General features: G+C 43.0%; 3 protein-coding genes across 3 annotated transcripts; 1 reads left to right on the forward strand and 2 right to left on the reverse strand.

The window, feature by feature from the left end:
• Nucleotides 1–3,532: 3,532 nt before the first annotated feature.
• ArfGAP1 (ADP-ribosylation factor GTPase-activating protein 1) lies at nt 3,533–6,216 on the forward strand. The gene is made up of 5 exons (XM_017160980.2): nt 3,533–3,706; nt 3,784–4,352; nt 4,414–4,618; nt 5,250–5,309; nt 5,378–6,216. Exons 1-5 carry the CDS (start codon nt 3,647–3,649, stop codon nt 5,897–5,899), a joined length of 1,416 nt encoding a protein of 471 aa, XP_017016469.1. The 5' UTR covers nt 3,533–3,646; the 3' UTR covers nt 5,900–6,216.
• Nucleotides 6,217–17,367: 11,151 nt separating this feature from the next.
• Nucleotides 17,368–21,468, reverse strand: Bre1 (E3 ubiquitin-protein ligase Bre1). The gene is made up of 4 exons (XM_017180631.2): nt 21,327–21,468; nt 19,940–21,116; nt 18,916–19,838; nt 17,368–18,860 (listed from the first exon to the last, which is right to left on the reverse strand). The coding sequence occupies exons 2-4, from the start codon at nt 21,107–21,109 to the stop codon at nt 17,762–17,764; spliced, it is 3,192 nt and encodes a 1,063-aa protein (XP_017036120.1). The 5' UTR covers nt 21,110–21,116; nt 21,327–21,468; the 3' UTR covers nt 17,368–17,761.
• A 267-nt stretch (nt 21,469–21,735) lies between these two features.
• Nucleotides 21,736–23,892, reverse strand: Tektin-C (Tektin C). The gene is made up of 3 exons (XM_017180590.3): nt 23,576–23,892; nt 22,992–23,504; nt 21,736–22,525 (listed from the first exon to the last, which is right to left on the reverse strand). Exons 1-3 carry the CDS (start codon nt 23,746–23,748, stop codon nt 21,946–21,948), a joined length of 1,266 nt encoding a protein of 421 aa, XP_017036079.1. The 5' UTR covers nt 23,749–23,892; the 3' UTR covers nt 21,736–21,945.
• Between the last annotated feature and the right edge of the window lie 51 nt (nt 23,893–23,943).

Raw genomic sequence — 23,943 nt, forward strand, 5'->3', positions numbered from 1 at the left:
GGGATTCCTGATGCTCTTTACACAGCTTAGATTTTCGAGTCATTCAAACCCCTGCTGGACCACACCACTGCCTCTAGATGTCGGAGCTGGCAAACGAACCTGAAGGCTGTGCGCGGTTGCATGATGCTGCCGATCGATTGGGCCCGAATCGATCAGCGGCGTGGAGCGGCACCAGGAATGGCCATAGCCTGGCCGGTAGCCGATCACTACTAACCCTATCCTGCCTCCCCCCAACCGCTGATCCTCTTTGAGAGAGCTCCTTTTGCCGCCCGGCCATGAGAGCGGGAGCCAAGCTGGCGTCGCAGAGGGCTCAGCTCCTCCATATAATTGTCGCATGCAAGATCGCGGCCATCGACATCGGCATTGACAAGTTCCCGGGGAGAGTGGAGTTGGAGGGACCCAGAGGACCCGACAGCAGGACATGAAAGGTAACGCATCGCTGCGACCAGGAGAATAAGTAATTCACTTAACGCTTTAATATCGCTGATAAATGCAGGCCAATCTGCATGCCCCCCGCCCGTTCTCCATATCCCTATAGGGACCCATACATTTCCCCTTAATTGGTGCAATTTCGAACGATTTTATTTTATTCGCTTGCGTTTCATTCTGCTGATCGTTTCTTTATTTATTTATTTTATTTTTTTACTCTTTTTGGGTTTAGATCTGGAGGAGATCACCTGTGCCTGCGCAGACTTTGTGGCTGCGGCGTGCGAACACACTGCTCATTTGCATAAATTCAAATTCATTTGCACGGTGTAAGGTGCATTGGGAATGGGAACTCGAATCGCGAGCATTGTTTTGCACGTGTTGACAAGTTGCGAGGGGAACAGAGGTAAAGGAGGGGAGACCCTGGCCATGGGAGGGGCCAACCGGATGCCCCGATGATAAAATGTGCGCATCCTCTCCAGCAGGAGGCCAGCAGGAGGAAGCACAAACCACAAGCCAGAAAACACAACACAGAACCGACGACGTCTATGCGAGTTTAATGCAAGCCTAAGCCTATAATTTGATCGTATCCACACAATAACTCAGAACTTATAACCCAGGACTCACAACTCGAAGCCAAATTCAAGTTCGGCATTTGGGAGTCCAGAGGATGCCCAGTGGCGCTTTTGGGGGCGTGGCCACGACGAGCAAGAGCAGTGACAGAGCCGATAATGGATGCGCAGCAATGCCATTTCTGGCAGATCGGGGAGTGCTCCATGGCTTCTGATAAGACCACCGACTGGGAAACACTTGAAGAACTAAGGGGTCACAAGAGAAAATGTGCTGAATTTGTGGAGGGTTGTGTTAAGAAGTTGGGGATCAAAGTATTATATTCTAAAGTGTATTAATACCAAGAAGATTTTTTATATCTCAGTGTCTTTTGGCTCACGATAGTCCCTTATTTATAATATTTAAGCGCAGAGAATGAGATATTAATATATCAATATAAATTATTTTCTAAGTGCATTGAATGCGTTGCATCGGCAGGACAAGTAGTTGTTGAAAGCGTTGAGCGAGTGCCCAGCCAGGAACGCCCGGCTCACTTAGCGGCCAGGGGCCGTAACTCAGCTGCGGACCTGGACCTGGACCGGGATATGGGATACGGAATCGATCGGATTACCCGGCAGGCTTTTCAATTCAACACATCCTCCGGTCGGCGCGGCGGCAATTATACGGCCACGCCTCCATGGGCGTGCGACGCCAATTATAGCCGCCGCGATCTGGGATCTGAGAGGATCCCGGGACGCTGACTTAAATAAATGCGCGAGTTTGGAAATTGAAAGGGAATTAGCGGTGGGCAGGCAGCCGAACTGCAGAAATATTGTGCATAATTATATGCTAATCCGCTGGCATTGAATTATGGCTGACCACACACGCGGTCAGTTACCTCTCGCTGGGGCCGGAAAATGGGGAAAAGCGAGGCCTTTCGGATGGCGCCCAGACCCTAACCTAAAGTGATTGGGATTGCCCCAATATCGCTGGTGTGGCATCCCACCCGCGGTCTGTTTGCATTGAAGTCGCTCATGTAGGTAATTTCCCCCTGTCCGAGTTCCGAAAACCTGGGATCCTCAGTCGGTAGGAGATTGATTACTGTTTAGGAGTGTGATAAATCGCTGTTTTTATTAACTTTTTCGGGATGACGCAGCGCAAAATGGCGCTGCACTGGCCACAGGTCGTCCGTCGGTGTTCGTCGAAAGTGGAAGTCGAAGTCGGCAGATGAATAACAGCAATCTGGGAATCAGATCAGCGTGATAATGTATAATTTGTTCAGGTTGCTCTGCTCGAAACAAAGGCGCTGGCATCCACTGGAGTTAATTGAATTTATTAGAGAGTGTAGGGAGACTTTCTGCAATGTTGAGACAGCCAATAATTGCCCCAAAAGTTTTATTATACCCGGTACCCTATGGGTATATTGGAAAGCCGAACTGCACTGGGATTTTGTTCCATTATATGGTGTCTTTTCTCAGCACAAATTTGTGTATGCACCGTGTAACTTTAAAAATGGTAATATTTTATTATAAATGAAGACTTTAATGACGAATAGGAATATGCATATTAGACTTATTCAATCTCTTGATCTTTGACCATCTTTACGTTCAAGAAAATCTTATATTCGCATTCTTTAAATTACTATTCCTATTTCAAATGAATGATCTCTTTTATATTTTTATTACATTTTTAAATATAAAATAAATATATAAATAAAATCGTTAAAATTGTCAATAAATGACCAAAATTTGGATATCTGAAAAAATTAAAATTCGGTATGCAGTGTTTTAGCCTAGAAAGAACTAGCATAGAAAAGCTTTTTAAATTAAATTTGATCTATTTTTGACTTAGTTATGATATGTTTAAGCTTTCATTTTCCAAAAATATATTATTATAAAATATTACCCCTTTGGAAGGCAGAAACAGTTTTAACTTAATATTGAAAACTGCAAGAGTTTACAAACTTCGGAGTGCCGAAGATAGCTGTCATTCTTGTTATAATGTAATTTATAATTTATAACCGTTACACAATTTTTAAAAATTGAGAAATTATTTACAGCCACACTAGTTTTTCGATAATTTAATCGATATTTTCGCGTTTTAGTGTGCCCAGATGCCGCGAATGCGAACATTTATGTGTTTTTTTGGGGGATTTTCGTATTATTAATAGTGATGCTTCGAGACCTAACGCATAGACGGGGATATCAATTATAAAGTATTTAATTGAAATAAATAAATGTTTAAAAATGCGAAGTTTAACACAAATAATTGTGTTTATTTAAAAATTAACTGAACAAGTAGCAATTTCTTATATTATTATTATTATTAATAATTTTTGAGCCATACAAATTTAAGAATAAATGATAAATTATTATTATAAAAATATTGGGTACATTTTTAATAAGTGAATTTAATTTAATTAATTAAGTTTGTTATTACGTTTTTTAAAAAGTTAAAATTACGCCAATATTGCTTGAAAATAGCTATAATTCCCGCTAGCCGCTATGTGCTTTTAACACCTCGCAGAACTAGCCGGGAAATAGCTAAATTGGCAACGCTGTTGGAAATCAAGATATCACGGAAAATCAACGCGTCAGCAAAGTTTCTCAATTCTCTTTTGTAGCAGCTGCGGGAACTGAAATCGAGAGTTGGATTGCCCAATCCACTGAACATGGCGAGTCCCAGGACGCGAAGAGTGCTGCAGGAGCTAAAGCCGCAGGACGAGAATTCGGTAGGTGTTGGCTTGTCCCCTCCGCCTATGTGGGCCAATTGTCAAAAGTTTCCATGTTTTCTGAACTCGCCCAACAGAAATGCTTCGAGTGCGGTACCCACAATCCGCAGTGGGTGTCCGTGACGTACGGCATCTGGATCTGCCTGGAGTGTTCCGGCAAGCACCGCAGCCTGGGCGTCCACCTATCCTTTGTGCGCTCGGTGACCATGGACAAGTGGAAGGACATCGAGTTGGAGAAGATGAAGGCGGGCGGCAATCGCAATGCCAGGGAGTTCTTTGAGGATCAGGCGGACTGGAACGAACGGGCGCCGATCACCCAGCGCTACAACTCCAAGGCGGCGGCCCTGTATCGCGACAAGATTTCCACGCTGGCCCAGGGCAAGAGCTGGGATCAGAAGGAGGCGGAAACGCGAGTGGGCAACACCAATAGCTTCAGCAGTGGTGGAGGAGGAGGCGGCGGCGGGGGTTCCAATAGCTCGCAGTCGCGTAATAGCTCAACAGGTTATGGTGGAGGCGGTGGAGGCTATCAGAACGGCGGTGGCGCTGGGGAAATCGGAGGCTATCAGCAGTACCAAACCCAAGAGTTCAAGGACCAGAAGGAGGAGTTCTTTAGTCGACGCCAGGCGGATAATGCCTCCCGGCCAGAGTAAGAGCAGCGGGTGGTTCTTTCTAAGAAAGATTGTTTTAATATAAATTGTTTTTTTCAGTCACTTGCCACCGAGTCAGGGCGGAAAGTATGCAGGTTTCGGATTCACGCGCGAACCGCCACCGAAAACGCAATCTCAGGAGCTCTTCGACACGACTCTGTCCACTCTGGCCTCCGGCTGGAGTTTGTTTTCCACAAACGCCTCCAAGTTAGCCAACACGGCCAAGGAGAAGGCCGTTACCACAGTCAATTTGGCCTCAACGAAGGTGAGTCTTGGAGTTACCACTAAGACTGTGTATTTTAGGTTGATTTCTTTATTTGCCCAAGATGTTTGTATGTTTTGCGCTAGCTTACGTTCTTTATTCCCCAGTATTTTCTTCGATTTTTAATGGTTTTATTTGAGCTGAGATCGCTACTTCTTAAATTTGTTTTGTTTTTAATAAGTGGTAACTTATAGCTTTTGCCGAGAACCGTACTTTACATGTTTTTAACTGATGAAGTAAACTTGAAGATCATATTTGCGCTTTCTATCGACTCTTTGCATTTTCCGTGTGATGTTAAAAACAAAAGTCAATACACAATGCCTCTTTAGAAGAAGAAAACATGTACATTTTTATGATGTTCATCCAGATAATGAATTTGCATTAGAATATTTCAAATACTGTCTTAGAATAAGATATGTTCCTTAAAATTGTTCACTATTTAAGATAAATTTTAATATTTGATCATATGTTATTGTTAATAGTTATTGTAGCTAAATCTTTATTTATCTATACTTAGTCATGTTTATAAACCCAAGTTTTGAAGTGTAGCCTTTATATTATGTATTTATTAGTTTTGTATTCTTAGTTATATGATTTATTTGTGTTTCTGTTTTCTTATTTGCTTTGTTTGTAGATTAAAGACGGAACCTTGCTAGACTCGGTTCAAAGCGGTGTCACTGATGTGGCCTCCAAGGTCTGTAGTATTTTGTAGATCTCTCTCTTGCTTTTATAGCCACAACTAAATACTATCCCTTTTATTAGGTCACCGATATGGGCAAGCGAGGCTGGAACAACTTGGCGGGCAGTAACATCTCCTCCCCGCAGGGCGGCTACAACGATCCCAACTTCGAGGACAATGCCGCTTACCAGCAGCGCTCCAACTCGGTGGGCGCTTTAGGCCAGCAGAGCGGCGTGAGCGACAGCGACTGGGGCGGCTGGCAGGAGAATGCCAACAACAAAACGCACCTGACCAGCTCCAGTTCGTACCACAACCAGTTGAGCGGCAACAGCATGGGCGGCACAGCCACCGCTGGCCTCACCCACGACGCCGACTGGTCGGGATTTGAGTCGTCGTCCAATTACCAGAGTGCGGAGGCCTCCTATCAGAACGCACCATCGGGCGGATCGACAGCCCGGCGCAACATGAAGCTGCAGGACACGTCGCAGAAGCTAAGCGAGGGTTTCGACAATCTGGACGTGAAGAATGTAAAGGCCAAGCCAGTGGCAGCGGGCGGAAACAAGGCCACGGCCGAGGACGATGCCTGGGACCTGTTGATGAATTAAGAAGCGATTGTATTTTTTTTTATTCCACATTCAGTTCGTTATGTGTTTCCTTCTGTTATGTGTCTTGATGTGAGGAGGCTGCTGAGCGCGCATTTAATGTAAAGTAAACTGAATTTGTTGTATTCCCCAAACACTACCAGCAAGGCTCCAGATTCAGCAACAGAATTTGCAACTCTATTTCCATTTATTTCAGCATTTTAGACCAATTTTGTATAGATCTATCTACCTAACGAATTACTTAGCATAAAAGATATATATACCGGCACTCTGAAGTATGGAGAGATGAGAAGAAATACAGATTATGTTAACAAGTGTAATATGGATCGTAATACTTCTTTTTTGGTGGTTTTGAAATTTGGCACAAACTTCTTTTTTTATACCCTTGCAGGGTATTATAATTTCAGTCAGAAGTTTGCAACGCAGTGAAGGAGACGTTTCCGACCCTATAAAGTATACATATATATTCTTGATCAGCATCAACAGCGAGTCCCATTCAAATTTTCAACAATTTCTATGCAACTTGGCCGTTTCTCAAATTGGGGTACCAGGCGAACAGAAACCAGCAGCAAGCAACTGAAAACTGTTATAAAAAGTCCAAGTTTCGAACCATTTAGGAGCAAGCGAAAGTAACGGCTGTTTTCCCAAAATGCAACTCTGGGCAGGCAGCTCAGAGAGGGATAGCAAGTGTCCAGAAAAGAAGAGAGCAGACAACACAGAGTTGTATTTTGGGAAAGAAGCCAGGTTTGAGTCTCCGCTGACTTTCGCTTGCTCCCATAAGGTTCGAAACTTGGACTTTTTATAACAGTTTATACCAGTTTTCAGTTGCTTGCTGCTGGTTTCTGTTTGCCTGTTACCCCAATTTGAGAAGCTGGCAAATTGCATGGAAATTTTCGAAAATTTGGATGGCTGCTGTAGGGAGGTTGTTGTAATGGGGTTTGTTGTTGCAATCAAATGGCTGTGCGGCGGTAAAAGGGTATAAGTGCATAAAATAAAATATAAATGTTTATACCAGTTATATAGTTTATACCAATTATAAATTAAATAAATAAATATTTAAATTAAATATTTTTTATTTTCTTAAATATTATAATTTTCAATGAACGGGGGAAATAAATAATAATTTAAGTCGCAACTGAAGCTAGAGAAATTAAAAATAATTACAGCAGCCCATTCAAAATTTCAACAATTTCTATGCAATTTGGCCGTTTTCCAAATTGGGGTACCAGGCGAACAGAAACCGGCAGCAAGCAACTGAAAACTGTTATAAAAAGTCCAAGTTTCGAACCATTTAGGAGCAAGCGAAAGTAACGGCTGTTTTCCCAAAATGCAACTCTGGGCAGGCAGCTCAGAGAGGGATAGCAAGTGTCCAGAAAAGAAGAGAGCAGACAACACAGAGTTGTATTTTGGGAAAGAATCCAGGTTTGAGTCTCCGCTGACTTTCGCTTGCTCCCATAAGGTTCGAAACTTGGACTTTTTATAACAGTTTATACCAGTTTTCAGTTGCTTGCTGCTGGTTTCTGTTTGCCTGTTACCCCAATTTGAGAAGCTGGCAAATTGCATGGAAATTTTCGAAAATTTGGATGGCTGCTGTAGGGAGGTTGTTGTAATGGGGTTGTTGTTGCAATCAAATGGCTGTGCGGCGGTAAAAGGGTATAAGTGCATAAAATAAAATATAAATGTTTATACCAGTTATATAGTTTATACCAATTATAAATTAAATAAATAAATATTTAAATTAAATATTTTTTATTTTCTTAAATATTATAATTTTCAATGAACGGGGGAAATAAATAATAATTTAAGTCGCAACTGAAGCTAGAGAAATTAAAAATAATTACAGCAGCCCATTCAAAATTTCAACAATTTCTATGCAATTTGGCCGTTTTCCAAATTGGGGTACCAGGCGAACAGAAACCGGCAGCAAGCAACTGAAAACTGTTATAAAAAGTCCAAGTTTCGAACCATTTAAGAGCAAGCGAAAGTAACGGCTGTTTTCCCAAAATGCAACTCTGGGCAGGCAGCTCAGAGAGGGATAGCAAGTGTCCAGAAAAGAAGAGAGCAGACAACACAGAGTTGTATTTTGGGAAAGAAGCCAGGTTTGAGTCTCCGCTGACTTTCGCTTGCTCCCATAAGGTTCGAAACTTGGACTTTTTATAACAGTTTATACCAGTTTTCAGTTGCTTGCTGCTGGTTTCTGTTTGCCTGTTACCCCAATTTGAGAAGCTGGCAAATTGCATGGAAATTTTCGAAAATTTGGATGGCTGCTGTAGGGAGGTTGTTGTAATGGGGTTGATGTTGCAATCAAATGGCTGTGCGGCGGTAAAAGGGTATAAGTGCATAAAATAAAATATAAATGTTTATACCAGTTATATAGTTTATACCAATTATAAATTAAATAAATAAATATTTAAATTAAATATTTTTTATTTTCTTAAATATTATAATTTTCAATGAACGGGGGAAATAAATAATAATTTAAGTCGCAACTGAAGCTAGAGAAATTAAAAATAATTACAGCAGCCCATTCAAAATTTCAACAATTTCTATGCAATTTGGCCGTTTTCCAAATTGGGGTACCAGGCGAACAGAAACCGGCAGCAAGCAACTGAAAACTGTTATAAAAAGTCCAAGTTTCGAACCATTTAGGAGCAAGCGAAAGTAACGGCTGTTTTCCCAAAATGCAACTCTGGGCAGGCAGCTCAGAGAGGGATAGCAAGTGTCCAGAAAAGAAGAGAGCAGACAACACAGAGTTGTATTTTGGGAAAGAATCCAGGTTTGAGTCTCCGCTGACTTTCGCTTGCTCCCATAAGGTTCGAAACTTGGACTTTTTATAACAGTTTATACCAGTTTTCAGTTGCTTGCTGCTGGTTTCTGTTTGCCTGTTACCCCAATTTGAGAAGCTGGCAAATTGCATGGAAATTTTCGAAAATTTGGATGGCTGCTGTAGGGAGGTTGTTGTAATGGGGTTGTTGTTGCAATCAAATGGCTGTGCGGCGGTAAAAGGGTATAAGTGCATAAAATAAAATATAAATGTTTATACCAGTTATATAGTTTATACCAATTATAAATTAAATAAATAAATATTTAAATTAAATATTTTTTATTTTCTTAAATATTATAATTTTCAATGAACGGGGGAAATAAATAATAATTTAAGTCGCAACTGAAGCTAGAGAAATTAAAAATAATTACAGCAGCCCATTCAAAATTTCAACAATTTCTATGCAATTTGGCCGTTTTCCAAATTGGGGTACCAGGCGAACAGAAACCGGCAGCAAGCAACTGAAAACTGTTATAAAAAGTCCAAGTTTCGAACCATTTAGGAGCAAGCGAAAGTAACGGCTGTTTTCCCAAAATGCAACTCTGGGCAGGCAGCTCAGAGAGGGATAGCAAGTGTCCAGAAAAGAAGAGAGCAGACAACACAGAGTTGTATTTTGGGAAAGAATCCAGGTTTGAGTCTCCGCTGACTTTCGCTTGCTCCCATAAGGTTCGAAACTTGGACTTTTTATAACAGTTTATACCAGTTTTCAGTTGCTTGCTGCTGGTTTCTGTTTGCCTGTTACCCCAATTTGAGAAGCTGGCAAATTGCATGGAAATTTTCGAAAATTTGGATGGCTGCTGTAGGGAGGTTGTTGTAATGGGGTTGTTGTTGCAATCAAATGGCTGTGCGGCGGTAAAAGGGTATAAGTGCATAAAATAAAATATAAATGTTTATACCAGTTATATAGTTTATACCAATTATAAATTAAATAAATAAATATTTAAATTAAATATTTTTTATTTTCTTAAATATTATAATTTTCAATGAACGGGGGAAATAAATAATAATTTAAGTCGCAACTGAAGCTAGAGAAATTAAAAATAATTACAGCAGCCCATTCAAAATTTCAACAATTTCTATGCAATTTGGCCGTTTTCCAAATTGGGGTACCAGGCGAACAGAAACCGGCAGCAAGCAACTGAAAACTGTTATAAAAAGTCCAAGTTTCGAACCATTTAGGAGCAAGCGAAAGTAACGGCTGTTTTCCCAAAATGCAACTCTGGGCAGGCAGCTCAGAGAGGGATAGCAAGTGTCCAGAAAAGAAGAGAGCAGACAACACAGAGTTGTATTTTGGGAAAGAAGCCAGGTTTGAGTCTCCGCTGACTTTCGCTTGCTCCCATAAGGTTCGAAACTTGGACTTTTTATAACAGTTTATACCAGTTTTCAGTTGCTTGCTGCTGGTTTCTGTTTGCCTGTTACCCCAATTTGAGAAGCTGGCAAATTGCATGGAAATTTTCGAAAATTTGGATGGCTGCTGTAGGGAGGTTGTTGTAATGGGGTTGTTGTTGCAATCAAATGGCTGTGCGGCGGTAAAAGGGTATAAGTGCATAAAATAAAATATAAATGTTTATACCAGTTATATAGTTTATACCAATTATAAATTAAATAAATAAATATTTAAATTAAATATTTTTTATTTTCTTAAATATTATAATTTTCAATGAACGGGGGAAATAAATAATAATTTAAGTCGCAACTGAAGCTAGAGAAATTAAAAATAATTACAGCAGCCCATTCAAAATTTCAACAATTTCTATGCAATTTGGCCGTTTTCCAAATTGGGGTACCAGGCGAACAGAAACCGGCAGCAAGCAACTGAAAACTGTTATAAAAAGTCCAAGTTTCGAACCATTTAAGAGCAAGCGAAAGTAACGGCTGTTTTCCCAAAATGCAACTCTGGGCAGGCAGCTCAGAGAGGGATAGCAAGTGTCCAGAAAAGAAGAGAGCAGACAACACAGAGTTGTATTTTGGGAAAGAAGCCAGGTTTGAGTCTCCGCTGACTTTCGCTTGCTCCCATAAGGTTCGAAACTTGGACTTTTTATAACAGTTTATACCAGTTTTCAGTTGCTTGCTGCTGGTTTCTGTTTGCCTGTTACCCCAATTTGAGAAGCTGGCAAATTGCATGGAAATTTTCGAAAATTTGGATGGCTGCTGTAGGGAGGTTGTTGTAATGGGGTTGATGTTGCAATCAAATGGCTGTGCGGCGGTAAAAGGGTATAAGTGCATAAAATAAAATATAAATGTTTATACCAGTTATATAGTTTATACCAATTATAAATTAAATAAATAAATATTTAAATTAAATATTTTTTATTTTCTTAAATATTATAATTTTCAATGAACGGGGGAAATAAATAATAATTTAAGTCGCAACTGAAGCTAGAGAAATTAAAAATAATTACAGCAGCCCATTCAAAATTTCAACAATTTCTATGCAATTTGGCCGTTTTCCAAATTGGGGTACCAGGCGAACAGAAACCGGCAGCAAGCAACTGAAAACTGTTATAAAAAGTCCAAGTTTCGAACCATTTAGGAGCAAGCGAAAGTAACGGCTGTTTTCCCAAAATGCAACTCTGGGCAGGCAGCTCAGAGAGGGATAGCAAGTGTCCAGAAAAGAAGAGAGCAGACAACACAGAGTTGTATTTTGGGAAAGAATCCAGGTTTGAGTCTCCGCTGACTTTCGCTTGCTCCCATAAGGTTCGAAACTTGGACTTTTTATAACAGTTTATACCAGTTTTCAGTTGCTTGCTGCTGGTTTCTGTTTGCCTGTTACCCCAATTTGAGAAGCTGGCAAATTGCATGGAAATTTTCGAAAATTTGGATGGCTGCTGTAGGGAGGTTGTTGTAATGGGGTTGTTGTTGCAATCAAATGGCTGTGCGGCGGTAAAAGGGTATAAGTGCATAAAATAAAATATAAATGTTTATACCAGTTATATAGTTTATACCAATTATAAATTAAATAAATAAATATTTAAATTAAATATTTTTTATTTTCTTAAATATTATAATTTTCAATGAACGGGGGAAATAAATAATAATTTAAGTCGCAACTGAAGCTAGAGAAATTAAAAATAATTACAGCAGCCCATTCAAAATTTCAACAATTTCTATGCAATTTGGCCGTTTTCCAAATTGGGGTACCAGGCGAACATAAACCGGCAGCAAGCAACTGAAAACTGTTATAAAAAGTCCAAGTTTCGAACCATTTAGGAGCAAGCGAAAGTAACGGCTGTTTTCCCAAAATGCAACTCTGGGCAGGCAGCTTAGAGAGGGATAGCAAGTGTCCAGAAAAGAAGAGAGCAGACAACACAGAGTTGTATTTTGGGAAAGAAGCCAGGTTTGAGTCTCCGCTGACTTTCGCTTGCTCCCATAAGGTTCGAAACTTGGACTTTTTATAACAGTTTATACCAGTTTTCAGTTGCTTGCTGCTGGTTTCTGTTTGCCTGTTACCCCAATTTGAGAAGCTGGCAAATTGCATGGAAATTTTCGAAAATTTGGATGGCTGCTGTAGGGAGGTTGTTGTAATGGGGTTGTTGTTGCAATCAAATGGCTGTGCGGCGGTAAAAGGGTATAAGTGCATAAAATAAAATATAAATGTTTATACCAGTTATATAGTTTATACCAATTATAAATTAAATAAATAAATATTTAAATTAAATATTTTTTATTTTCTTAAATATTATAATTTTCAATGAACGGGGGAAATAAATAATAATTTAAGTCGCAACTGAAGCTAGAGAAATTAAAAATAATTACAGCAGCCCATTCAAAATTTCAACAATTTCTATGCAATTTGGCCGTTTTCCAAATTGGGGTACCAGGCGAACAGAAACCGGCAGCAAGCAACTGAAAACTGTTATAAAAAGTCCAAGTTTCGAACCATTTAGGAGCAAGCGAAAGTAACGGCTGTTTTCCCAAAATGCAACTCTGGGCAGGCAGCTCAGAGAGGGATAGCAAGTGTCCAGAAAAGAAGAGAGCAGACAACACAGAGTTGTATTTTGGGAAAGAATCCAGGTTTGAGTCTCCGCTGACTTTCGCTTGCTCCCATAAGGTTCGAAACTTGGACTTTTTATAACAGTTTATACCAGTTTTCAGTTGCTTGCTGCTGGTTTCTGTTTGCCTGTTACCCCAATTTGAGAAGCTGGCAAATTGCATGGAAATTTTCGAAAATTTGGATGGCTGCTGTAGGGAGGTTGTTGTAATGGGGTTGTTGTTGCAATCAAATGGCTGTGCGGCGGTAAAAGGGTATAAGTGCATAAAATAAAATATAAATGTTTATACCAGTTATATAGTTTATACCAATTATAAATTAAATAAATAAATATTTAAATTAAATATTTTTTATTTTCTTAAATATTATAATTTTCAATGAACGGGGGAAATAAATAATAATTTAAGTCGCAACTGAAGCTAGAGAAATTAAAAATAATTACAGCAGCCCATTCAAAATTTCAACAATTTCTATGCAATTTGGCCGTTTTCCAAATTGGGGTACCAGGCGAACAGAAACCGGCAGCAAGCAACTGAAAACTGTTATAAAAAGTCCAAGTTTCGAACCATTTAGGAGCAAGCGAAAGTAACGGCTGTTTTCCCAAAATGCAACTCTGGGCAGGCAGCTCAGAGAGGGATAGCAAGTGTCCAGAAAAGAAGAGAGCAGACAACACAGAGTTGTATTTTGGGAAAGAATCCAGGTTTGAGTCTCCGCTGACTTTCGCTTGCTCCCATAAGGTTCGAAACTTGGACTTTTTATAACAGTTTATACCAGTTTTCAGTTGCTTGCTGCTGGTTTCTGTTTGCCTGTTACCCCAATTTGAGAAGCTGGCAAATTGCATGGAAATTTTCGAAAATTTGGATGGCTGCTGTAGGGAGGTTGTTGTAATGGGGTTGTTGTTGCAATCAAATGGCTGTGCGGCGGTAAAAGGGTATAAGTGCATAAAATAAAATATAAATGTTTATACCAGTTATATTGTTTATACCAATTATAAATTAAATAAATAAATATTTAAATTAAATATTTTTTATTTTCTTAAATATTATAATTTTCAATGAACGGGGGAAATAAATAATAATTTAAGTCGCAACTGAAGCTAGAGAAATTAAAAATAATTACAGCAGCCCATTCAAAATTTCAACAATTTCTATGCAATTTGGCCGTTTTCCAAATTGGGGTACCAGGCGAACATAAACCGGCAGCAAGCAACTGAAAACTGTTATAAAAAGTCCAAGTTTCGAACCATTTAGGAGCAAGCGAAAGTAACGGCTGTTTTCCCAAAATGCAACTCTGGGCAGGCAGCTTAGAGAGGGATAGCAAGTGTCCAGAAAAGAAGAGAGCAGACAACACAGAGTTGTATTTTGGGAAAGAAGCCAGGTTTGAGTCTCCGCTGACTTTAGCTTGCTCCCATAAGGTTCGAAACTTGGACTTTTTATAACAGTTTATACCAGTTTTCAGTTGCTTGCTGCTGGTTTCTGTTTGCCTGTTACCCCAATTTGAGAAGCTGGCAAATTGCATGGAAATTTTCGAAAATTTGGATGGCTGCTGTAGGGAGGTTGTTGTAATGGGGTTGTTGTTGCAATCAAATGGCTGTGCGGCGGTAAAAGGGTATAAGTGCATAAAATAAAATATAAATGTTTATACCAGTTATATAGTTTATACCAATTATAAATTAAATAAATAAATAAATATTTAAATTAAATATTTTTTATTTTCTTAAATATTATAATTTTCAATGAACGGGGGAAATAAATAATAATTTAAGTCGCAACTGAAGCTAGAGAAATTAAAAATAATTACAGCAGCCCATTCAAAATTTCAACAATTTCTATGCAATTTGGCCGTTTTCCAAATTGGGGTACCAGGCGAACAGAAACCGGCAGCAAGCAACTGAAAACTGTTATAAAAAGTCCAAGTTTCGAACCATTTAGGAGCAAGCGAAAGTAACGGCTGTTTTCCCAAAATGCAACTCTGGGCAGGCAGCTCAGAGAGGGATAGCAAGTGTCCAGAAAAGAAGAGAGCAGACAACACAGAGTTGTATTTTGGGAAAGAAGCCAGGTTTGAGTCTCCGCTGACTTTCGCTTGCTCCCATAAGGTTCGAAACTTGGACTTTTTATAACAGTTTATACCAGTTTTCAGTTGCTTGCTGCTGGTTTCTGTTTGCCTGTTACCCCAATTTGAGAAGCTGGCAAATTGCATGGAAATTTTCGAAAATTTGGATGGCTGCTGTAGGGAGGTTGTTGTAATGGGGTTGTTGTTGCAATCAAATGGCTGTGCGGCGGTAAAAGGGTATAAGTGCATAAAATAAAATATAAATGTTTATACCAGTTATATAGTTTATACCAATTATAAATTAAATAAATAAATATTTAAATTAAATATTTTTTATTTTCTTAAATATTATAATTTTCAATGAACGGGAGAAATAAATAATAATTTAAGTCGCAACTGAAGCTAGAAAAATTAAAAATAATTACAGCAGCCCATTCAAAATTTCAACAATTTCTATGCAACTTGGCCGTTTCTCAAATTGGGGTACCAGGCGAACAGAAACCAGCAGCAAGCAACTGAAAACTGTTATAAAAAGTCCAAGTTTCGAACCATTTAGGAGCAAGCGAAAGTAACGGCTGTTTTCCCAAAATGCAACTCTGGGCAGGCAGCTCAGAGAGGGATAGCAAGTGTCCAGAAAAGAAGAGAGCAGACAACACAGAGTTGTATTTTGGGAAAGAAGCCAGGTTTGAGTCTCCGCTGACTTTCGCTTGCTCCCATAAGGTTCGAAACTTGGACTTTTTATAACAGTTTATACCAGTTTTCAGTTGCTTGCTGCTGGTTTCTGTTTGCCTGTTACCCCAATTTGAGAAGCTGGCAAATTGCATGGAAATTTTCGAAAATTTGGATGGCTGCTGTAGGGAGGTTGTTGTAATGGGGTTGTTGTTGCAATCAAATGGCTGTGCGGCGGTAAAAGGGTATAAGTGCATAAAATAAAATATAAATGTTTATACCAGTTATATAGTTTATACCAATTATAAATTAAATAAATAAATAAATATTTAAATTAAATATTTTTTATTTTCTTAAATATTATAATTTTCAATGAACGGGGGAAATAAATAATAATTTAAGTCGCAACTGAAGCTAGAGAAATTAAAAATAATTACAGCAGCCCATTCAAAATTTCAACAATTTCTATGCAATTTGGCCGTTTTCCAAATTGGGGTACCAGGCGAACAGAAACCGGCAGCAAGCAACTGAAAACTGTTATAAAAAGTCCAAGTTTCGAACCATTTAGGAGCAAGCGAAAGTAACGGCTGTTTTCCCAAAATGCAACTCTGGGCAGGCAGCTCAGAGAGGGATAGCAAGTGTCCAGAAAAGAAGAGAGCAGACAACACAGAGTTGTATTTTGGGAAAGAAGCCAGGTTTGAGTCTCCGCTGACTTTCGCTTGCTCCCATAAGGTTCGAAACTTGGACTTTTTATAACAGTTTATACCAGTTTTCAGTTGCTTGCTGCTGGTTTCTGTTTGCCTGTTACCCCAATTTGAGAAGCTGGCAAATTGCATGGAAATTTTCGAAAATTTGGATGGCTGCTGTAGGGAGGTTGTTGTAATGGGGTTGTTGTTGCAATCAAATGGCTGTGCGGCGGTAAAAGGGTATAAGTGCATAAAATAAAATATAAATGTTTATACCAGTTATATAGTTTATACCAATTATAAATTAAATAAATAAATATTTAAATTAAATATTTTTTATTTTCTTAAATATTATAATTTTCAATGAACGGGAGAAATAAATAATAATTTAAGTCGCAACTGAAGCTAGAGAAATTAAAAATAATTACAGCAGCCCATTCAAAATTTCAACAATTTCTATGCAACTTGGCCGTTTCTCAAATTGGGGTACCAGGCGAACAGAAACCAGCAGCAAGCAACTGAAAACTGTTATAAAAAGTCCAAGTTTCGAACCATTTAGGAGCAAGCGAAAGTAACGGCTGTTTTCCCAAAATGCAACTCTGGGCAGGCAGCTAAGAGAGGGATAGCAAGTGTCCAGAAAAGAAGAGAGCAGACAACACAGAGTTGTATTTTGGGAAAGAAGCCAGGTTTAAGTCTCCGCTGACTTTCGCTTGCTCCCATAAGGTTCGAAACTTGGACTTTTTATAACACTTTATACCAGTTTTCAGTTGCTTGCTGCTGGTTTCTGTTCGCCTGTTACCCCAATTTGAGAATCAGGCAAATTGCATGGGAAGGCCATTAACCAGAATGGCCTTACAATCTGCAAAGGTATACAAACTTCGGCGTGTCGATGTTAGCTTCCTTTCTTGTTTCATTTTACTATATTTTTTATTTAACAAATTTACTCTGGGTTTTGACTTTAAATTTTGATAAAATATCGGGATGTAAAAATAAAAACTCCAGGTGAGTATATATATTATATATAATTTGTTATATACCTTGCTTTTGTCAACGCTATAGAAATTAGCCTAGATATCAACCTTATATTTGTCCAATTCTATATAATCGATGTATCGAATAAAACTCTTGATGAAACAGAAATCGAACTTGTAAAAGCGCCAAATTTAAATAAAACAAATAATCGAAGGACAGAGGAATCTCTCCCGATTCAGTTGAAAAACCCAGTTAAATTGTAGATACGCTCTAAACATAAAGTTTTTAGCCATTTATTAGTGTTCGTACATTTAGTTTTCAAATGAAATCAATTAAAAATAGAGTTCGATTTACAAAAACTAGAAGCTACATAAAAAAAGCCGCGCATGGTCGCTCGCGGCACTCATGAGATGCGTTTTGCTTGGCGCCGATAATGGATGAACGAATTCAGATAACTGCCACGGGGGATTGGGATTGGGACTTCTGAGGGTGTTATTCGGAGACTACTTAACCAAGTATTAGTATGTACGGTAATATTATGCGTAATGAATGTTCCGGCATGAGTGAGAGGGGCTCGGGGATAGATGGGTGGGGGTGTGAGGAGTGTGTGAATTGGGGACATGGACCGGAACGGGTCTAAAATTATCGTTACGGGTGGTACTATCGCTTATCTACTGCAGATATAGCCTATGATAATCGTTGGCGCCGAAGGCGCAGTTGCATTTGGGACACTTCCGTTGCCGCGTCTCGTAGCGCGTGCGCAGGCAGTCGTAGCAGAAGACGTGGAAGCACTTGGACAGCACCGCGTCCTTTCGCTTCACCTTGCACGAGGGACACGTGAGCGTCTCCTTGTACTCACGTATCTCCTCGATCATCACCTCGTCAATGGTCGTGCCCGACATCTCCATCTTCTTCATGCGCTCCGCCTTGCGCTTGAACTGCGCCAGCTCCTCCTGCAGCCGCTTCGTCTTGTAGGCCTCCGCTTCCAGCGAGCTGGTCTTCTCGGCCACCACCTGCTGCGCCTCCTTCATTTGCGCATGGTACTTCTCCAAATGGAGCTTCAGGTCGGCCGCCGACTGGGCCGATTCGATCGCCTTCCGCTTGTGCATCTCCATGGCCTGCTGGCGCAGCATCAGCTCCTTCTCGATGGAGGCCACGGTGGCCTGCAGACTGCGCTCCTTCTCCTCCAGCTTACGCAGAACAATGTGCATGGCCTCGATCTGCGTGGTGGCCGTGGCCATCTGATCCTCCAGCACCGTCTTCTCCTCGCGCAGCAGCTTGTGCAGCTGGTTGGCCTTGATGCGCTCCGACATTAGTTTGAAGTTGGCGTCGTCCTTCTCGCGCAGCTGTTGTATGAGCCGCGAGTTCTGCTCCTGCATGTCCTCGAAGGCCTGACCCGTCACCTCCATCTCGTTGAGCAGCGCCTCCTCCTCGTGGGAGCCGACGAAGGGCCGTGTGTAGTTCGCAGTGCCGGGTGCTCCACTGCCCCACGCATTCTCCGAGGGCTTGTGGTTGGCCATCTGCTTCTGCAGCTCGTACTTCTGCTCCTCCAGCTGCTTGATCTTGCGCAGTGCCTCCTCGTCGGCCAGCTTCTTGCGCTCCTCGCGCTTGCTTTCCTGCAGCTTTTTAAGCTGCTGGCGTAGCTCCTCGATCTCGGAGCGCAGCTTCTTCTCGGTGGCCATTAGCTGCACCTTGTCGCGTTGATCCTTCGAGACGCCTTTGTACATGTCCAGCAGGAGTTTCATTTCCTTTTGGTCGTTCAGCGCTTTTCTGTGGGAAAAAAGGTAAATCAGGAACCGAAAAGGAGTGCAGGATGATGACTTACTTTAGTTGTGCCCGCAGATCACGCATGGCTTCGCTTTCCACGGCCTTGACATCCTTCCCCTTGACGCCGTCCTTGGAATCCTTTTCGTTCTTGACCGTCCCACCAGCGGAACTGGAATTTGTCGACGACGCATTCGTGGAATTTCCCGGACCAGGGGAGTCTTTTTTCTCAGCTGCTGCCGACGCCGCCGCTGCTTCTCCAGCGCTGAGCTTCTCCTGCTTGATACTGCCGTCCTTGACATCCTTAACATCGTCATCAGCCTCGTCTTCGGCCGAAACGGAGTTCTCCTCCTTGATGTGGGCGATGTTGGGGTCGCTGCCCGAGGAATTATTTTGATTCGACTGGCCGCAGGCGGAGGCATTGTTCGCGTTCTCCTCCTTCACACTCGTGGCGTTCTCCTGCTTGACCTCTTCGCCGGCGGCAGCACCTGACTCCGACTTGAGCTTGTTGCCCTCCAGCGTCGCGAGAGCCTCGTCCAACTCCTTGCGCAGCTTAACGTTATCCGTGGATGTGTCCTTGTATTTGCGTTTGTACCGCTGCACCTCGCCCTTCAGCTGCCCGTTGTGGTTCTGCAGTGAGGTGATCAGGTGGCGCATCTCGCGGTTAATGGGCGCCGTCTGTTCATTGGCGGCCATGTTCTGCTCGAACTCGATGCGCAGCGCCTCGTACTCCTTGCGAATGAGGGCCAGCACGTCCTCCATTTGGATCATCTCGCTGCGTACCTTCTTCTGGGCAATCAGCTCCTCGCTCTCCATCACTTCGATCTGCCGCAGATGCTGGTTCTTGCTCGTCTGCAGTTGATTTCGAGTTTCGTCCAGCATGGTCTTGATCTGCATGGACTCGTTGTAGAGCACGGAGAACTGGCTCTGTAAGCACTTGTATTCCGTGGTCTCCACAATCACCGATTCGGGCAGTTGGCGTATCTGAAATCGGGCGAGATTCGCAATGAAACAATGTTAAAATTTGTGGAATGCAAAACGTAATGAGTTCGCTCTCGTCAAGACCCTTCTGATCCCATACTTACATCCATTTTCAGCTTTTCCACCTCCTTGAGGGTCTCGCGATGCGTGGCGTGCAGCTTGTCCAGCTCCTGCAAGCGGTTATTGGCCAGCTCACGATACTCCTCCAGCTCCTTTTGCAGCTCCTCCAAGTGCTGGCTATTCACATTGGTTGTGGTGGTGCCCATGGCCGTCGAGGCGGGCGTCTTGGCACTGTTGCTGCTCTTATTGGGATCCCCGTAGATCTGGTGGTAGGCCTTCAGCTTCTCAATGGCCTCGGCCAGGTGGTTCTCCAGCTTATCGTTCCGGTAGTGAATCTTCTCCAGGTCGTACTGCAGCTCGTCGATCTGGTTCTTCAGCTCGGCGTTCTCCGTCTCCTTGGCGGTGTGCGCGTCCTGGTACTCCTTCATCTTCAGCGACATGGTGTGGAACTTCTCGTGCAGCGAGGTATTCAGATTCTGCAGCTTGTGGTTCTCGCTCATGATCTCGATGTGAGTCTGCTTGAGCGTCTCCTCCAGCGCATGGACGCCAGCGGCGGCGCCTGTCGCCGACTCCGCATCGCCACTGGACTGCTGCTGCTGCTCATCGTCGCCGGCCGCCCCAGACCCGGATCCAGCTGCTGCGCCGGCCAGGCTATCACCTTTCAATACATGAGTTATCTTCTCGTTGCGTTGCATTAACCTATCAATAACCTGCACGATCTTGGCCACCGCCCGCTTTGACACCTGGACGCGGTTGGCCAGCTTCTCGTCCAGCTCCTCCTTGTCCCAGGTGGACAGTTGCGCGAGAAAAGAGGTGGTCACCTCGTTCTCGTTGCGGTTCTCCAGCTCGTCTGCCGTTTCGGCATCGAAGCGCTGCAACAGGACGCGAATGTCCTCGTTCAGCTGGTTCCAATACCGATTGACCACGTTCAGCACGGCGTCGTCCTGCGTCTGCCGCTTCTCCAGCTGCTCGATGCGGTGCCGAAGCTCCGCCTCCGTGCGCATCCGCTGCTCAATGCGCTGCGCGAGCTTCTTGTTCTGAAACTCCAGCACCTTGATGTCCATCTCCTCCAGCGTGGACACCGGCCCAATCAGGTGCGGCTCGAAGTGCACCTTCTTGATAGGCGGCTGGCCGGCGGCGGCGGCCGCCACTAGGCCGCTGCTGGCGCCACTGCCGCTGCCGCCGCTGGCGTCGTCGGCGCTGCGTTTCGACATCCTTGCACTGCAAGTGGACAGACAAAAGGGGAACCCTGGCGAATTTTAGTGGCGAAAAACATCAATCTTCCGCATTATTGATTTGCCATTCGTGGCTGTACTCCATTTTTTTATCGTGTGCGGCGGCGGCGGCGGCAGAGGCGTGAAAAGTACCCGGCCCTGCCGACGCCAGCACACCGTTCGCGGCGGAGAAAGTGGAGCGGGGTCTGGGACTTACCTTAATCTCAGGTTTGTACACTTTTAGCTCAACATTAATTAAGGTTTCCTCTGGCTTTTCTACGTTTTGTAAATCCTCATCAATATCATTTCGCTGTGGGGGCTAGCATTCGGTCACACTTAATATTTTCACACCGGTACGGTAACACTTTTCGCTACTCCCTCGCATTTTCGATCACACTATCGATAACGCGTGCAAAACTATCGAGTGACAGTATAAAATACCAGAATATACTAGATTTGGAAAGGGAAATTTAAATTTTTGAATTATTGCTGTTATTTTTAATACTGGCTAAATTAATTTAAATTTGGCTTGCAATTTCCAAAAATAGATCCTTTTAACAACTTAGAAACCTTTCCCAAAGCACTATAACCATCCAAAAGCTCTATTTTAATATACACTCTTGATGTAACTGGAAAATCGAAAGTGAATTTCAATTTATTAAGTAATTTGGGATCGAACACGAAATGCACATGCATGATGCATCTAATTTGATTAATGGTGGTGGCTGGGCTGCGTGCGGGACGCTGGCTGCGACTACTGGACTGGTGCGGTACAGGGACTTGGTACTGGAACTGGTACTGGTACGGGTACTCGTGGTGCTGTTGCCTGGCCAGGATTAGAAAGTCTGGTACTTGAGGGCCTGGCGCAGAGTCATGCAATCGACCTCGTCAATCTTGCAGGTATTCGCCTTGATGTTGATCTCCTCCTCCTGCATCACCTGGACGTGCATCAGGTAGCGCATGGAGGCCTTGTTCTCGTTCAGCTTCTGGTTGAGCTTGCAGACGGAAGCCTTCAGCGCCTGCAGCTCATTGTAGAGTGCGTCCTGGACCATGTCGCAGGTCAGCTCCAATCCGGGCCGATGGGCGCGATTGCTGAGTCGTGTCTGGCACAAAGTGATGGCCCGCTGCTTGTCCATCATCTCCTTCTCCAGCTCGGTCATGTTGCGCTGCACCTGGTGGATGTGGTCCATTGTGTCCTTGTGCTTGTTCTCCAAGCACTGCTTCACGTGCTTCGTCTCTGAAATCCGGCGCTCGAAAGCCTCGTTGGTGCGGTCCGTCTGGTTCTGCATGTCCTCGCACACCTGCTTCAGCAGCAGATCGATGTAGGCGCGCAGCTGTCCGGCGGACACCAAGGCCTTGGCGTTGGCCTCTAGATTCTCGTACGTCTGCGCCTGCCACTCGGTCAGAGAGAATTGGCTGGAAGGAGGAGAAAGGATGTGGATAGATAGAGAAAGTCAGGGGAGTCATGGCAACCATCGGATTGATTTATAAAGAAGTGTTTTCTATTATTCTAACCGATATTGTCTGGGAAACTATGGATTTGTTACAAGAATTGACCTTTCTCAATCAAAATAATAAAAAAACAATCTTAAATCGGACCAGAAACTTGCTAATTAAAGGTTTATTTAAAATAATAATTGATATTTTTTGATCTCTTCTAAGCATAAGAACGAAGCTTAGCAATTAAGATAAGATTAGATTGTTGGTAAAACGTGTATTAAAAAGAAAGAAAGAATTTTAGAAAACTATTTTCTAGTTCCCCAAGACCCAATATATATCTTTACAATTCCTCAAATGCTATGGATTTGGGTCAACCCTTCAAACCCTACCCTTTAGGGCAATATAATTTACATTCCTCCAACGATTAGAAACAGAAACCTACCAGTGCTGCTTAGACAAATCCTGACCCTTGCCCAGATCATGCTGGAAGTCCTTAAGCTTCAAGTTCTTCTCGTCAATGGCCAGGGACTTGTCCTTGGCGGCCAGGTCCTGGTCGAGCAGATAGATGGCGGCGCGCAGCTTGCGGATCTGCTCCTCGGCCTCCTTGAGGGCCGCATCGGCCAATCCCTGACAGCCCTTAATCACCTTGAGCTCGCGGCGCAGGGAGCGGTCCACTTCGTCATCGCAGAGATCCACCCCGATACGGCCTTCTCGCAGGATCAGGCACTGCTTGCAGATGGCCAGTGACTTGTCCTTGAGGAACTCGATGCAGTTAAGCACGCGGTTGCGATAGGTGTTCAGCGCCTCATCCTCCAGAGTGGCGGTCTTCTTCTGCCGATTCAGCTCGTCCACGAGAAAGCGAATCTCGCTGGTGCGCTCGCGCATGTGGTGCTCCACCTCACGCTGCCAGCTCTTGGTCGTGTCCTTCGTCTCATCCACCACGCGACGCGATTCCCTGGATGATGAGAGGGTCATCAACTGGAATCCGTTCACCCAAAACTCTCTCCCTTCCCCCGATATACTCACTCCACGATCCGCTCGGCCAGTTTCTCCTGGTCGCAGGTGATCCTAAACTTTATCTTGTTGTTGTAGTCCCAATCCTCCTCGGAATAGCGAGGCGGGCACTTGGCCACCGGGCCCAGATGCTTCCCGGCCAGCTGGAGGCCCGTGATGCGGCGCGACTTCAGATTGGGCAACATCTTTCTGGGATTGCGATTGAAATCGGAATGGGGATTAAGGTTGCGTAAGAAACCAAAGAATATACACAGGGATGAGGGCTCCGTGTAAAGTGTAACTGTCGCTGCAAAATCTCTACACTCGATTGCCCCCACCTGGCACACTTCTCGAGCTGGGAATAATTCGAGTATGTACCTGGCTGGATGGCTGCCTGTCGC

Source organism: Drosophila kikkawai, chromosome 3L, assembly GCF_030179895.1.
Source record: "Drosophila kikkawai strain 14028-0561.14 chromosome 3L, DkikHiC1v2, whole genome shotgun sequence".
Classification (NCBI taxonomy): Eukaryota; Metazoa; Arthropoda; class Insecta; order Diptera; family Drosophilidae; genus Drosophila; species Drosophila kikkawai.